Raw genomic sequence first — 12,210 nt, forward strand, 5'->3', positions numbered from 1 at the left:
GACGATCGAAAGGCGCCTCAAGGAGTAGGTCTTGCAGTGAGGTAAGTCAGAGACCCTAGTAACGAACCAACCCACCTTTCAACCACCCCACTTTAATTCACGTTGACCACAACGCGTCTCAAGCCACACGCGTTTCTTCCATCTACATCAATTTTTTTAACGATCTGACCTATCAGGGCTCTTTAACATGCCCAATTACACTGAAAATGACCTTCAATTGGCTATCCAAGAGGTTGCTGAAGGCGTATCAATGCGAAAAGCAGCCAATCACCACAATATTCCGTACCCAACCCTACGCAGTCAGATTCAGGGCACAGAGAGCCGCCACGAAGCCCACGAATGGCAGCAACGGCTTTCTATACAGCAGGAAAGGCAGCTCTGTGACTGGCTTATCTTCCAAGACAAGCTAGGTATGGCTATGACTCATGCCCAGATCCGGAAGTTGGTTATTTCCATTTTGAGCGCAGCTAAAGATAACCGGCCACTTGGAAGGCGTTGGATTTCCGGGTTTTTACGCCGAAATCCACGAATAAAAACACTCAGAGCCAAGGGAATTGACTCAAGACGGATAAATGGAGCCAATCCGTATGCTATTGGCCAGTTCTTTGACATTATGGGCCAACCAGGCGTCAATCACATACCTCCGTGCAACCGTTGGAATTGGGATGAAACTGGGATCTTCCAAGGGATCGGGACTAACGGGCTTGTGCTTGGCCAATCAGAGCTACGATCAACACTTAAAAAGCACCCGGGCAGCCTGAATTGGACTAGCATTCTTGAGGCTATTTCTGCAACTGGAAAACACCTCAATCCATTGGTTATCTTCAAAGGGAAAAACCCCCAACAGCAGTGGTTTCCAGAGGATATGGACTTTCTGACCAATTGGAACTTTACATCGTCTGATAAAGGCTGGACTAATGATGCAATTGGCCTTGAGCGGCTTAAAGAGATCTTTATCCCGGGATCAAAGCCGGAAAAGTCCAATGAGAAGCGTCTTCTGATATTGGATGGCCATGGATCACATGCAACACGGATTTTATGCGTCTCTGTGTGGCCAATAAGATCCATTTAATCTATTTGCCGCCACATACAAGCCATGTTCTTCAGCCTCTTGATATATCAGTCTTTGGGCCTTTAAAGACTGCATATCGGGCTGCATTAACCCTAGCCAATCCCCTTATTGACACTAGCCCAACAAGGAAAGAGACCTTCCTAAAGTGCTATTTTGAAGCTAGAAATACCGCTCTGACGGAAGCCAATGCAAAGGCTGGATGGAAAGGGTCAGGTTTGTGGCCAATGGACCGAAATAAGGCGTTGGGTAGTCGGTTCGTTATTGATGACCCCAATCAGACTATTACAGTCCAATCAGCTGATCCCTCGCCTCCAAGACTGAACCAGAGGTCAGAAAATAACCTATTTACAACCCCTAGTCATTCAAGGGATGTACAGTCATTGGTGCGGTCACAAGGTCGACCTAGCTATAATAGCCCAACCACGAGACGGCTGTTTCGGACTATAGGCAAGGGTCTGGACACTCTAGGGATGAAAGTGCTGCAATTGGAAGAGGAAAATAAGGCTCTAAAGCAACACTTGGCCCAATCAAAGAAGAGGAAAAGAGCTGCAGTTGACAAGGATCCAAATAAGCTATTTATTTCAATCCAGAATGTTAGAGCCACAAGACAGCGGGTAGAACCTTCAGAGTCGGAATATTCAGAATAGCTAATTTAATTTAAATTTCTATTGGCTAATTTATTGATATTTGGAAACCTTAGCCATTTATCTACTAGAAAAGTCTTTGAATGGACCAATTGGAATACTGCGTTGCTGTTTTATTTATATTTGAAGTTGGTGAGTGGCTCAATTGACTGTGTAAGTGGGGGTGGTTGAAAGGTGGGTTGGTTCGTTACTAGGGTCCTGACTTACTGTGCTGTTTGACTTTGCATTATGCTGTACTCGCATATGACTGACCACTTCGTTGGCGACGACGGCAACCCTACATGGCTTGCAAATAACAAATGGGTACTCTGGCATGTGGATAAACGGGTCCATATTGTCTTCAATCTTGTGTTGGCTGTTTCCTTGTACTTTGATTGTGTGAAATATGTTCTTATGTTTATTCTGGTTGTTTTATTTGCTTTTCCTGGGTTGCTATGGGATATATTACCCTAACCCTGCTCTAACCCTGAACCTGGGTGTCATCGGCTGGCGGTTTACACTACGGGTTGCTACTGGCTCCGACTAACTCGCACGCCCCGCTTTTATTGGTATCCTTATACCCTTATTGGTCCACTACCACAAAATTTCAACCCGATCGCAACACTGCAACTTGACTTCTCTGCCTTTTATACTTTACGTACGATATATCCTTGGAGTTACCTTTCTATTGATATCCATTTTAATTGTTTTAATGGCCAAAACCTAAATGACCTCTACACCCTGATTTTTAAATGACCTCTACCCCCTGTCATCAATAGCGCGGTTTTCTTCAGTATGGGAAAATAAATGACCTCTACGTAGAGTTCATTTATAATTTTCGGATGGAATGGGGTGCTGTGATTGGCGTGCACACAGGAACGGGGCGCGTTCCGTTCGACAACTCAGTAGTAGGTTGGTCCGACCTCATACGCGTAATCTGATGTAGCTTCGGGCTGACCGGCCAAGACGCCTGTGCGACGACTCTCAGTGCAAATCCCCGAGGGTAAGTTAATGAGTTGTGTGTTTTTTTTCGTCCCTTCCTGCTGCTAAACCGTTCCAAGCTGCCGACATCACAGGCCGGCTGCGAATGCCCTCACTTGCACACAGCAACTCGAGCCTGCAGGTACAGGCGTTGGTCACAAGCTGCTGTCATCAAAGGCCGGTTTCGAATGCCCTCATGCGCCCACAGCAACGCGGGCCTGCCGGCACAAGCTACAGTCACAGGCTGTTGTCAAAAGCTGCTCCCACAACCTGCAGTCAGCAAATGCCGGTTACGAATGCCCTCACTTAAACACAGCATCTGGAGACGGCCGGCACAGGCTGCTGTAACAAGCTGCCGTTATCACAGGTCGGGTGAAAATGCCCTTGCCTACCCTAGGCCACTGAGGCCTGCCTGCACACGCTGCAGTCAGAAGCTGCTGTTGGAAGCTGCCGGCACGCGCTGCCGTTGTCACAGGCCGGCTGCGAATCCCCTCACCCGCACACAGCAACTCGAGCCCGCCGGCACAAGCTGCAGTCACAAGCTGCTGTTGGAAGTTGCCGTTGTCACAGGCCGGCTGCGAATGCCCTCACTTACACACAGCAACTCGAGACTACCGGCCAAGCTGCTGTCATCAAAGGCCGGCTACGAATGCCCTCGCTCGCACACAGCAACTCGAGCCCGCCGGCACAAGCTGCAGCCGTTCCAAACTGCCGTTGTCAAAGGCAGGCTTCAAATGCGCCCACTTACACAACGCGACTCGAGACTGCCGGCACAGGCGTTGGTCACAAGCTGGTGTTATCAAGGGCCGGCTGCGAATGCCCTCACTCGCACACAGCAACTCGAGCCTGCCGGCACACGTTGCTGTCATCAAAGGCCGGCTGCAGATGATATTGGCCGACCTTATGGGGCCGCCCGCGCCTCTGCGCCCCGGCGTCCCCGCAAACCGGGCCCCACAACCTTAATTTGACCCCCAAGCTGTTATTGGAAGCTGCCGTTGGAAGCTGCCGTTACAGCCTGCCTGACAGCAAAAGCTGCTGCTAGTTCCTGCTATTAGAATCTGCCATTGGAATCTGCTACTAGAAGCCATATTCAATCTCTCTATCCTCTATTCTTAGAGGCTCTTCTTTATTTATTCTCTTTCGGCTAGTCTTTCTGCTGTTTAATTATCCAACTAAATACTGCCATAGCATTTGTCATCTCTATGCCGCCAACTAGCTGCGGGTGCCTTTGCCCCAGCCACTGCTGATAGTCCTTTTCGTCTCGTAAGGCCCGCTTGATAACTACCTTCTCCATCCAGGCTCGCATCGCCGGCTCGATAAATACCACAAGAGCTAGCGGCATTACAATATGCTTATACTTACAACCTCTGCCCTTATCCCTATAGCCTTCCGCACATAGAGCCTGGGAGAGGTGGCAGTGGAAGCAGCTTAGGTAGGATGCCTGCCTGCCTCCTCCGCTCTCATAGCGAATGCCTTCTTGAAATCGCATTGCGTCGACAAAGGAAGGCCGGCAGGGCTCGCTCTCTGCTGCGGCTGCCCCCGTCTCTGTGCTCGAATTGCCTTCCGGCCTCACTTCCAGCCTGGGGCAGCAATACCATGAGTGTCGGGCCTCGGCCGCTCCGTAGCGCACCCAGCAGGGCCGGCACCCCATCTTGCCTCGCTTGCCTAGCCCCAGGCCCTGTGCGAGGCCGTCGATTTCCTCGAGCGCAGCCTCGATCTCGGCTAGGTCCTGGCTGCTTTGCCGGCCTCGGGCTTGAAGCAGAGCCGGCCCGAGAGCGGGAGGCTCGCCCTGCCGCTGGCAGTTGTCGCAGAGGGCGGCCTTGGGGCTGATGGCGCGGCAGCTTCGATAATCCCCATCTAGATGCCGGCCTAGGATATACCGCCGGCATCCCGGGGTCCAGATCAAGCTGCCGATTTCCTGCCTTTCCTCATCCCAACAGGCCTCCTGCTGTGGGTTCCCCAGCGGCCACTTTCTCTCCTCGACAACAACCTCAGCCAACACCGGCTCGCCAGCCCGCCCGGCCCGCCCGACCTCCTGAGCATAGCTAAGGATAGAGTAGGGAATATCGAGGTGGATCACATGCACGATGCCTGGGACGTCAAGCCCTGTGCCTAGAGCGGCTGTAGCCACAATGTATTGTGCCGACCCTTCAATCCACTGCTGATAGCCTATATGCCGCTGGGCTAGAAAGGCGGCGCGGCTGGCTTCGTCCCCGTCTCTGCCTGCCTCGGCCTCCGTATCTCCGTGGTAGTAATAGCAGCCGAGCTGCCGGGCAACCGCCTTGCAGCTTACATGGCTGCAGCAGAAGATGATGCCCTTCTCGCCGGCCTTTAAGGTCCTCGCTCGAGCTGCTACATGCTGCTTTACCTCCGCAATACCTCGGCCGCTGCGGACATTATGGACTTGGAACTGCACGTTCAGGCGGTGGCTTGAGGCCCGAATGTAGATAGGGTTCTGCAGCAGCATAGCAGCCTCAAGAGCAGCCTGCTTGTGCGGCGGCAAGGTGCCGGTAAGGAAGACAAGCGGGCAGCAGAGGCCCCGCAGCCGGATCAGCCCCTTCAGCTTGGTCCGATAGCTCAAGGCTGCCGTAAAGGTGAGGTGGCATTCGTCGATAACCACTCGGTCAAGCCGGTTGCCGACGCTGAGGCCGGCTGCCCACTGCAGGAAGCTATCAGTGATAGCAGCCTCGGCTGATACTATAGTGACTGTAGGCCAGGAATCCTGAGCCTCTGGCCAGGTCCGGCAGTCCAGGCCGGCATCCTGACAGCGGCTGACAAGCTGGTCCTTGAGCGCCCGATAGGGCGCAACTACAATTGTCATGCCGGCTCCAGTCAGAAGGGCCGGCACCATAAAGATCAGGCTCTTGCCGGCACCGGTAGGCAGGACGGCCACAAGAGGAGTCTGCTTGGCTGCGGCTAGCTGGATAGCCTCCTGTCACGGGCCAGGGCCCATATCCTTGCGGCTGTGCCGCAAGACGTACGAGGCTCGTGCGCGCCAGGGACGGGAAATCGTTCCACAGCTCAGGGGCATTTGGGAACTTCTTTCTTTCTTCTTCATCTTTGATGTAAATAGCATCCTGGACTAGATAGCTGGAATCCAGCTACTAGAGGCCGTTCACACCTCCTTCTGTGCTGCTGAGCGGAACTCGGCTGCCGGATTCTGCAGGGCCTGCCGTAGAGTCTGCAGGAGGAGCCGGTCGTCTAAGGCTCCAACTGCGGCCGAGCCGGCTGTCTGTAGCAGCCCTAGAGGCCGGATCCTTTTGGCGGCTTTCTGCCCTTCAGCTCCGCCCTTTAGTTCCAAGCTGGCTCTACTCCTTTTCTTCCCTCGAACTGTTTCTTTTGTGCTGGGGTGAGCCCTAGCTGCTTTTGTCTTAATGCTAGCTGTTGCTGCTGCTGCTTCTTTTTTTCTTTCTTCTTCTTCTCCTTCTTCTTCTTCTTTATCTTTCTGTACTTCTATATCTTGAGTCTTCTCAGCAGCATCTTCCGCTATACAGCCAAGAAAGCGGTGCCAGCGCTGACTAGCCTGGCCAAAGACCTCTAGAGACTCAGAGGTCAGCCGCTTAAGGATCTCAATTGTCACTGCATAGCCAGCAGCCGTACGGCTTGTGTGTGCAGCAGCTAGATCCTCGACATCCTCGTAGCTCTCGCCTTCTTCCTCCTCCTCCTCTGCCTGATCGGCTGCGCCGAAATACCCCCTCTGGGGCCCTCGGGCGCGAGTATGCCGCCGGCTGACGGCAATAGCGATATGCCGCCACTGCTGCAGCGTAATCCTTTGGCCGATATAGTGCTGGGTCCATTTGGCGAGGGCTCGAGACAGCTGATTGCTATTCCAGGGCGTACCGGGCTTCTCGTGCTGATGCCAGATAAAGTCGCTCGGCAGATAGACCTCATCGCGGAGGGCTAGCCGGCTGCTCTCGAGCCGGTCTGTAAAGGGCCGGATGTAAAGCATATACATCACCAGAAGCTGCCCAACCCGGCCCGGCAGCATCCGAGGGATAACCTTAGGGCTGTCGAAGTGGGCAAGGGATTTGTGATACTGGCTGACTAAGACGACCTTGCCGTCGATGATAAATACGCTGCGGTCCCGATTGATGCCGTTGACAAGCCGCAGTCCGGTGATTTCCGGCCCTCGAAGAGGCTGATTGGTTAGATGGATGAGGAGCAGGAGCAGCTCTTGAAAGCGCTTAACCTGCTGTAAATACCGCTGGACCCGAGGCCATTTCCACTCGCCCTTGCTGTCGAGGAACTCCTTCCGTAGCGGGCCTGCTATAAGGCTCTGGAGCATTTCCTTTTCCCGCCCGAGCAGGCCGTTTGTATGCATAAAGGAGTGGCCGCGCTGGGTCTGAGTCAGGTCGTCGCAAATAGCTGCTAGAGGGATGAGAAAGCGGCCTTGAGCTTCAAGCCCGGCTGCTGCTGCTGTCGTCGTGCTGCTGCTGCTAGAGGGCCGGAATAGCAGCCTTTCCCACAGCATATCTTCAGCATCTGCTGTCATTCTAGCTACTAGCTGCCGGATGGTATCCATTGCAAGAGGCTGACCGTGGTAGTAAAGCAGGGTTCCTTCAGCATTCCACAAGACTGCAAGCCGGCTGCCGGTCTCCATTGCAATCTTCCGACTGTAGAGCAGCAGGCTCAAGATATAGCCCATTGGTGCAAAGCTGGTCTTACATAGCCAGCTCTCTCTTGCTGTATGCAGTTGCTCGGGCAGATCTGTTAGTGCCGCCCGCTGGCTGCTGGGGATCGCCGCCTCGGCTACAACAGCTCGGCCTGTATATACGAGGCCGGCTAGAGTGCCTGTAAATAGATAGGCCGGCTGCAGCTGCCCGGTTTGCTTGTTGATCCCCAGGACGGCGACAAAATGCCACAGCGGGCTCGCAAAGGGGTCGGCAGGAAGGCGCTGCATCCAGAAGCTGGCTAGAGTCTGTAGGACCTCTTCCTCAACCTGGGCTCTTATCTTGCTATTGCTATGACCGTTGCTATAGCCCTCATCGTCCTCGTCCTCATCGCTGTTGTTGCCGCTCCTATAGCTGCAGCCTGCAGCTACAGCCTGCTCGAGCCGACGGGCAAGCCTCGCAAGCTGGCCTCGCTGCATTGGGGTAAGGATAAGGGCGTGCTGTGTGGCTAGTTCGGCCGGCTCGAGTGTTCGAACCCGGAGGCAGTAGCAGAGGAAGCGCTTGCTATAGCGCAGATATCGATCCATGCTGTCCTTTTCCTGCAGGGGCCCAAAGGGCCGGCTGTGAGTCTCCTGCAGTAGGGCTGGCCAGGAAGCCGGCCGATATGCGGCAGCGTCTGGAGGCCGGAGATGCAGCGGCGGAAGAAGACGTGGTCTAGAGCTTTAACAAGGAGCTCTAGGCCCGGCTCGTCTGCTGGCTGCGGCATCTGGCTGGCGGCGTGGATGCGGCTGAGGTCTCGGCAGCCAAAGTGATCGAGCCAGCCGGTATGCCGCAGCCAGTTGGTAATCTCGTGCTTGGGGATGCTATCTTTAGCTATCTGAAGCAGCCTTGCTAGCTGGTCGTCCTGCTCGTGCCTCCATCGCTGCTGGATAGTAGCTGCAAGCTGAGCCTGCTGCTGCTGCTGCTGCCTCTGCCCTGCCTCTGTACTTCTGCTCTAGACTCTATACTGAGGCTTGAGCTTGAGCTTGAGCTTAAGGGCAAGAAGAAGAGCCAGAGTGTGAGTGTAACGAGCAGCCTAGGCTTAGGAAGGAGGCGGCTGTTGCAGCAGCTGCAGTTGGGTCGACTGCAAAGTAGGCCCGTCTTGCCGGCTGCGTGAGAAGGTCTGAGCTAGAGCCCCGATACCAGAGGCCGGCTCGAGCCTGCTTGCTGCTGCACGCATGGAGCTGGCTGCAGTGTGTTTTGGCAGAGCTTCCAGTTAAACTGTTATAAAGCTGGAGCATTTCCGGCACCGGAATACTGGGTGGGCAGGAAGCCCAGCAAAGGGGGCTACTGCTGCCGTGCCTCTGCTGCCGGCACTGCTAAGGTCCTGCTTCTTCTCGCCCTCCCTCTGGCCTTCTGGCTCTAGCTGCTGCAGCTGCAGGCGGCAGCTAGGTCCTTCGAGGTTCTATTGGCTGTAGTATTCAGCAAGGGCCCGGCGAGTGGGGCTGGCTGAGGTCGGGATGCTGCTTGCGGAGGTGGCTTGGCAGGTCGGTAATAGCATAGCCGTGAGAGGTGCAGATGAGGATCTGAAGGTGGGGATAAGTGGCAGAGCCAGCTCTGGCTTGCTGTAATAGCTGCTTGCTGCTGCTGCTGATCCATAGTAAGAGAGAGAGAGAGAGAGAGAGAGAGGGAGGAGGAGGGAGGGAGGGAGGGAGAGAGGGGGGAGGGGAAGTTAAGGGAGGAAGGAAGGAAGGAAGGAAGGAAGGAAAGGCTCTTTTTCTTGCTCTCTCTTTCTCTCTTTCTTTTTCTCTTCCTTCTCTTCTCTCTCTCTCTCTCTCTCTCTCTCCTCTCTCTTCTCTCTCTCTTCTTTCTCTCTCTTCTCTCTCTCTCTCTTCTTTCTCTTCTCTCTCTCTCTTTTGTCTTAGCCCTTCTTTTCCCTCTTTCCCCCTTTTACCCTTAACCCTAGCCGGCTTCTGATTGGCTGCAGACCGGTCATCAAGTGCCAACGGTCATCAAGTGCCGCCCCTGAGGTCCGGTGGGGCCGCGGCCGGGGGGCGCGGGCCAATGGCCGTGCGCAGAGCGGTCATCGAGTGCCGCCGAATGGCACTGGATGACCGCGGAATAGTGGTTAGGGGCTCGTGCCGGCTGCCCGCCCAACATATGCATCATCATCCATATCTGCTCCCGGAACTGCTCGACGGCTCGGCCGTACCTGCGCAAACGCTCTGCCCCGGCTCTGCCTCTCCGTCCCCGGCGCGGCGGTGTCTGTCATGGTCAACACGGCCAACATACGCCGCGCCTCCTGCAATACGTTATGCAACATATCGGATAACGTGCCCATCCCCAATCGCACGCGTTTGTGAATAATCTGGTCGCCTCGCCAATCGATCGTCTCCTCGCCCGGGGTCGTAAATCGGATCTTCAACCCGTACGAACGTGTATCGATGATACAATTCATCGGCGTCGGCTCTGCTTCCTTGTCATCGGATATCCGCGTCATGAACCGCCGCATCTTGCCTCGGATAATGCGGAACAACCCGTCGGCCTTCTCCTTTGCCCTCCGTTTACCTACAACCTGCTGCAACTGGGCGATCTGATCCTGCCGCTCCAATGTGGACTGGTATAACACTAAATACCGGGCCACCTTGATGACGGCTGAATATACTTGGGTGTAATTCACAACCGGTATCCATCCGCCGTCCGGGTTCAACCCCCATGACGGCCAACGCACTAATGACGATACTCTCGTAATGCTGCCCGCTCTTCAATGGATGGTCGAATAATTGGATGACGGCGTCTAAACAACTCCGTTCCAACCGACACTCTGTATATCGGCCAATGGTGTCGGTCCCGGCCACAACCTGCTCAACTCCTTGGCAAAACTGGGCCCACGACCTGTCTTGTTGTATTGTCGTGCGGTACGGCGGCCGTTTCCTCCCGCGCCGGCTTCCGGGCTTGCGGCTCTCTTCGCTTGTGCTGCCACGGGCATCTTCGTCGTCACTTTCGTCCGTACTGTACTCTGTGCTGTTGTCGCTGTCGCTGTCCCCATGCGTTCCATCCAATATCTGCAATCGCTCCCAAATACACATCATCGTACGTCAATGCCCCTTGTACCGGATCCATGCGTCTGGCTCCATAATCCCTTCAAACGGCTTGTTGGGCGTGATGTGAATCTCTTTCCGCTCCATCTCGAACAACTCGGCTGTGCCGGGACTGCAACGGCTGGTGGCCACATACGCATTGTCCAATACGCATTCGAAAATCTCCCACATCGTCTGCAATACCGGCTCGTTCTCGCCAATCGGCTGCAACACTTCCTTCCGCAACCACATCTTGTCGATATTGGCCAAATGCCGGGGCCATCCGCATCGTTTCAACCATCGCTGCGCCTCCCACTTGTCGCTGATATCTTGGACCCGGGCATTGGCCTCGCTTTCGAACGCTTCTTTATCTTCTTGCTGAATGCGCTTAATAAACTCGGCTTTGCGGTTGACGTCGTTCTGGCTGTCCCCTCTGCTGCTTGATGGGATGCTCCGACCGACCTCGAACCAACTGCTGGCGACCCGATTCCGGAAAAACCGCTGACACTGCACTCCTGTTCTCCATGGCACCGCCGGGTCGGCTGCTGCGGACTCCTTGGTGCGCCGACTGCGTGTCCGATGGTTTATCCATCTATGATGAACCCGATAATGCTGTTTGATGCGTCGCAACTGACGGGCCACATACGGACACTCATCACATCCTAATCCGTCCGGCTTGGGTGGCGGCAACCATGGTATCGGGGCTGTGGTTGGGGGCGGTACTGACCATTGCTTTAACTCTTCTTGGTTACTGATGATCCCGGGGATGGCCTTGATGATGTTGTGGATGTATTTGGCCTTGTTATCTGCTGCATGCTGTGCTTTCATATGACGGACTACCTCGTTGGATACGACGGCTATTTGGTATGGTTTATATATAACAAATGGGTACTCGGGTACGTAAATAAACGGCTCTATATTGCTGGGGCCGTGGTGATAATAATTATAATAAATACTGGGCTGTAATTATATTATTATTCTATTTTACTGTCTGATATATTGCTTTTACTGGGTTGCTGGGTTACTGTTTTTAACTATGGATTATAGGCGGAATATATGTATCCTCTTCGAAGAGTTTATTTATAATTTTCTGATAGTTCATTTATGATTTTCTGATAGATACTATATTCTATTCGTATATAATCTCTTCTGTATGTTGTTAATTGTGAAATTAGCTTTATGGGATTTTCATAGTGAAATATCTACAAGTTCACCCCTTTAGGTCTTCTAAGTTCAGGTCTTCTACAAGTTCACCCTCTAGTCATTAATAGCGCGGTTTGAATTTATATGGAGTTTTCAACGAGGTCTACTGTCTTCTTATCTATTATTCAACTCTTTCTAGACGGCGATTCAACTTCCTCAAGATAGGGTCATAAGACTTCTTCCATTGCGGATATCTTCGCTTAAATTCTTCAATGCGCTCATGGACTCGAGTTTCCATATTGCGCACCACTTGTGCTTGCTTTTTCCGCATAACAACAAGGCCCTCTTCATCTGAAGTAGCCTCAGCTTCATCGCTTCCTGATATTGAACTCAAGTCGCTGTCTGGTTGGATTGTAGTGCGGTTCTGACGTCTTTTGCGTCGGTTTTGCTGACGATGTTGGAGATGTTCATATGACTCTAACCCCTTTTTCAAAAACCAGATACAGTCGTTAACCTCATCGCATTCCTCGAATGTTTTAGCAACTTCCATTTGTCTTATCTGGCACCATTTCTTTGGAAAAAAGGACTCTCGGGAGAGGTATCTAATTCCAGTGTAGGTATGATAGAAGGGCTTTGAGGCAGCCCAGCTGATACTTGCTCCCGAAGAGCAACCAACTGGGCATAGAGCTCATTTTCAGGCATTCGAATCAATTCCTGTTCGG

At 53.4% G+C, this 12,210-nt stretch overlaps 5 protein-coding genes across 5 annotated transcripts; 1 reads left to right on the forward strand and 4 right to left on the reverse strand.

Annotated features, from left to right (window-relative positions):
* Positions 1–2,537: 2,537 nt before the first annotated feature.
* On the forward strand, positions 2,538–3,644 carry BGZ61DRAFT_485343 (uncharacterized protein; the record flags this gene model as incomplete). The annotated part of the gene is made up of 3 exons (XM_046249696.1): positions 2,538–2,603; positions 2,642–2,698; positions 2,757–3,644. The coding sequence occupies 3 exons, from the start codon at positions 2,538–2,540 to the stop codon at positions 3,642–3,644; spliced, it is 1,011 nt and encodes a 336-aa protein (XP_046096457.1).
* A 121-nt stretch (positions 3,645–3,765) lies between these two features.
* On the reverse strand, positions 3,766–4,672 carry BGZ61DRAFT_463784 (uncharacterized protein). The gene has a single exon (XM_046247436.1). The coding sequence runs from the start codon at positions 4,325–4,327 to the stop codon at positions 3,821–3,823; it is 507 nt and encodes a 168-aa protein (XP_046096458.1). The 5' UTR covers positions 4,328–4,672; the 3' UTR covers positions 3,766–3,820.
* A 4,847-nt stretch (positions 4,673–9,519) lies between these two features.
* On the reverse strand, positions 9,520–10,070 carry BGZ61DRAFT_148514 (uncharacterized protein; the record flags this gene model as incomplete). The annotated part of the gene is made up of 1 exon (XM_046237332.1): positions 9,520–10,070. A coding segment is annotated over exon 1 (258 nt), but the record flags the coding sequence as incomplete, so codon positions are not given.
* Positions 10,071–10,363: 293 nt separating this feature from the next.
* Positions 10,364–11,263, reverse strand: BGZ61DRAFT_368888 (uncharacterized protein; the record flags this gene model as incomplete). The annotated part of the gene is made up of 1 exon (XM_046241922.1): positions 10,364–11,263. A coding segment is annotated over one exon (900 nt), but the record flags the coding sequence as incomplete, so codon positions are not given.
* Positions 11,264–11,669: 406 nt separating this feature from the next.
* BGZ61DRAFT_485346 (uncharacterized protein) lies at positions 11,670–12,038 on the reverse strand (the record flags this gene model as incomplete). Its single annotated transcript, XM_046249697.1, has 1 exon — positions 11,670–12,038. The coding sequence occupies one exon, from the start codon at positions 12,036–12,038 to the stop codon at positions 11,670–11,672; it is 369 nt and encodes a 122-aa protein (XP_046096461.1).
* Between the last annotated feature and the right edge of the window lie 172 nt (positions 12,039–12,210).

The sequence above is a fragment of the Ilyonectria robusta genome (genome assembly GCF_021365365.1).
Source record: "Ilyonectria robusta strain PMI_751 chromosome Unknown BGZ61scaffold_35, whole genome shotgun sequence".
NCBI lineage: Eukaryota > Fungi > Ascomycota > Sordariomycetes > Hypocreales > Nectriaceae > Ilyonectria > Ilyonectria robusta.